The sequence below is a fragment of the Pundamilia nyererei genome, unplaced genomic scaffold, assembly GCF_000239375.1.
Source record: "Pundamilia nyererei isolate P.nyererei 1_Seehausen unplaced genomic scaffold, PunNye1.0 scaffold05208, whole genome shotgun sequence".
NCBI classification, from domain to species: domain Eukaryota; kingdom Metazoa; phylum Chordata; class Actinopteri; order Cichliformes; family Cichlidae; genus Pundamilia; species Pundamilia nyererei.
Window position 1 is genome coordinate 1 of NW_005192609.1, and position 1,454 is coordinate 1,454.

At 43.7% G+C, this 1,454-nt stretch overlaps 1 protein-coding gene across 1 annotated transcript; it reads left to right on the forward strand.

Moving 5' to 3' along the window:
* Positions 1 to 2: 2 nt before the first annotated feature.
* Positions 3 to 1,445, forward strand: LOC102208611 (interleukin-1 beta-like). The gene is made up of 4 exons (XM_005755935.1): positions 3 to 219; positions 421 to 582; positions 801 to 934; positions 1,082 to 1,445. Exons 1-4 carry the CDS (start codon positions 3 to 5, stop codon positions 1,301 to 1,303), a joined length of 735 nt encoding a protein of 244 aa, XP_005755992.1. The 3' UTR covers positions 1,304 to 1,445.
* Positions 1,446 to 1,454: the final 9 nt, after the last annotated feature.

A 1,454-nucleotide genomic window follows, 5' to 3' on the forward strand; every position in this document is an offset into this window, starting at 1 on the left:
AGATGGACTTCAAAATGAGCTACATGGCTGAGGAATGGAGCCTCAAGATGCCCAAGGGACTGGACTTGGAAGTTTCCCATCATCCAGTGACAATGAAGAGTGTGGTCAACCTCATCATTGCCATGGAGAGGTTAAAGACCAGCAATTCAGAGCCAGTGCTGAGCACAGACTTCCAGGATGAAAACCTGCTTTCCATCATGCTGGAGAGCATTGTGGAAGGTAATCACAAGTTTTAATACTGGAAAAACTCAGAATGAGCCATTATCTCTTCTATAAAATATGAATTAGGTTTAGCTATTTTGAATTCTCTTTAGATTAATACACAAATAATGTATCTTTCCATTTTACCATCCTAGTCACAAGTAGACAGAAATCTAGTTTAACACCATATTCAACCATGCATGTCTGTTTTTGTCCCAGAGCATAGTGTGATCGAGAGGAAAGGTGCACCACCTCAGTTCACCAGCAGGGATGAGATTGAGTGCACTGTGACTGACAGCCAAAAGAGGAGCTTGGTTCTGGTCGAAAGCAGCATGGAGCTCCATGCAGTGATGCTGCAAGGAGGCAGTGATGACCGCAAAGGTAACTACATGTGACACTTAGACGTTTAAATAGTTGAAAATCATTCTCAGTGCAGAATCAGTGTTTTACATCATCCATGTTGTTAGAAACATGAGGCAGAAAAGAACTAGGTAACTTGAATTTATTAAATTGATTCAATTGTGCCTCTAACATTTTCCTGCTTACGTACGCTGCCATGATTTATTAAAATGACCCTGTATCCATCACTCTCTCCACAGTGCACCTGAACATGTCGACCTACGCGCACCCTACACCCATCGCTGAGACCAGGCCTGTCGCTCTGGGCATCAAAGGCACAAACCTCTATCTGTCTTGTCACGAGGATGACGACAAGCCAACCCTCCACCTGGAGGTAAACTTCTTTCAGGAATCTCACATGAAAAGCAAACCATTTGTTATAATCTATAAGACACTGCACACATGTAGATGAATTAATATTTGATATCAGGCCTAATTTTGTTGACTGAAACTCTCTGACATGGATGTTTGCTCTCCTCAGGAGGTGACGGATAAAAACAGTCTGTCAAGGATAAGCGCTGAAAGCGACATGGTGCGATTTCTCTTCTATAAACGCGACACTGGGCTCAGCATCAGCTCTCTCATGTCTGTCCGCTGCCCCAACTGGTACATCAGCACAGCGCAGGACGACGACCAGGTGGTGGAAGTGTGTCAGGAGACCGCCCCACGCTACAGAAGCTTCAACATCCAGCGCCAGAGTTAAAACCCATTAAGGATTCCCAAGATGAATTTTGGAGCTCTATTTGCACTCCAGTTTGACCTTCTTACAGTATGTGCTAAGTACATAAATTGGAATGATTAATGATGTAAAGTTACATCACAAGGTAGCATCATTGTGCTCTCTGAGCATCTGG

What these genes read in the sequence shown, in the direction of transcription:
- LOC102208611 (XM_005755935.1), top strand. Translation starts at nt 3, where the DNA reads ATGGACTTCAAAATGAGCTACATGGCTGAGGAATGGAGCCTCAAGATG. An exon ending in GCTGGAGAGCATTGTGGAAG is followed by an intron (nt 220 to 420) that starts GTAATCACAAGT and finishes TTTTTGTCCCAG; the next exon opens with AGCATAGTGTGATCGAGAGG. An exon ending in AGCCAACCCTCCACCTGGAG is followed by an intron (nt 935 to 1,081) that starts GTAAACTTCTTT and finishes TGCTCTCCTCAG; the next exon opens with GAGGTGACGGATAAAAACAG.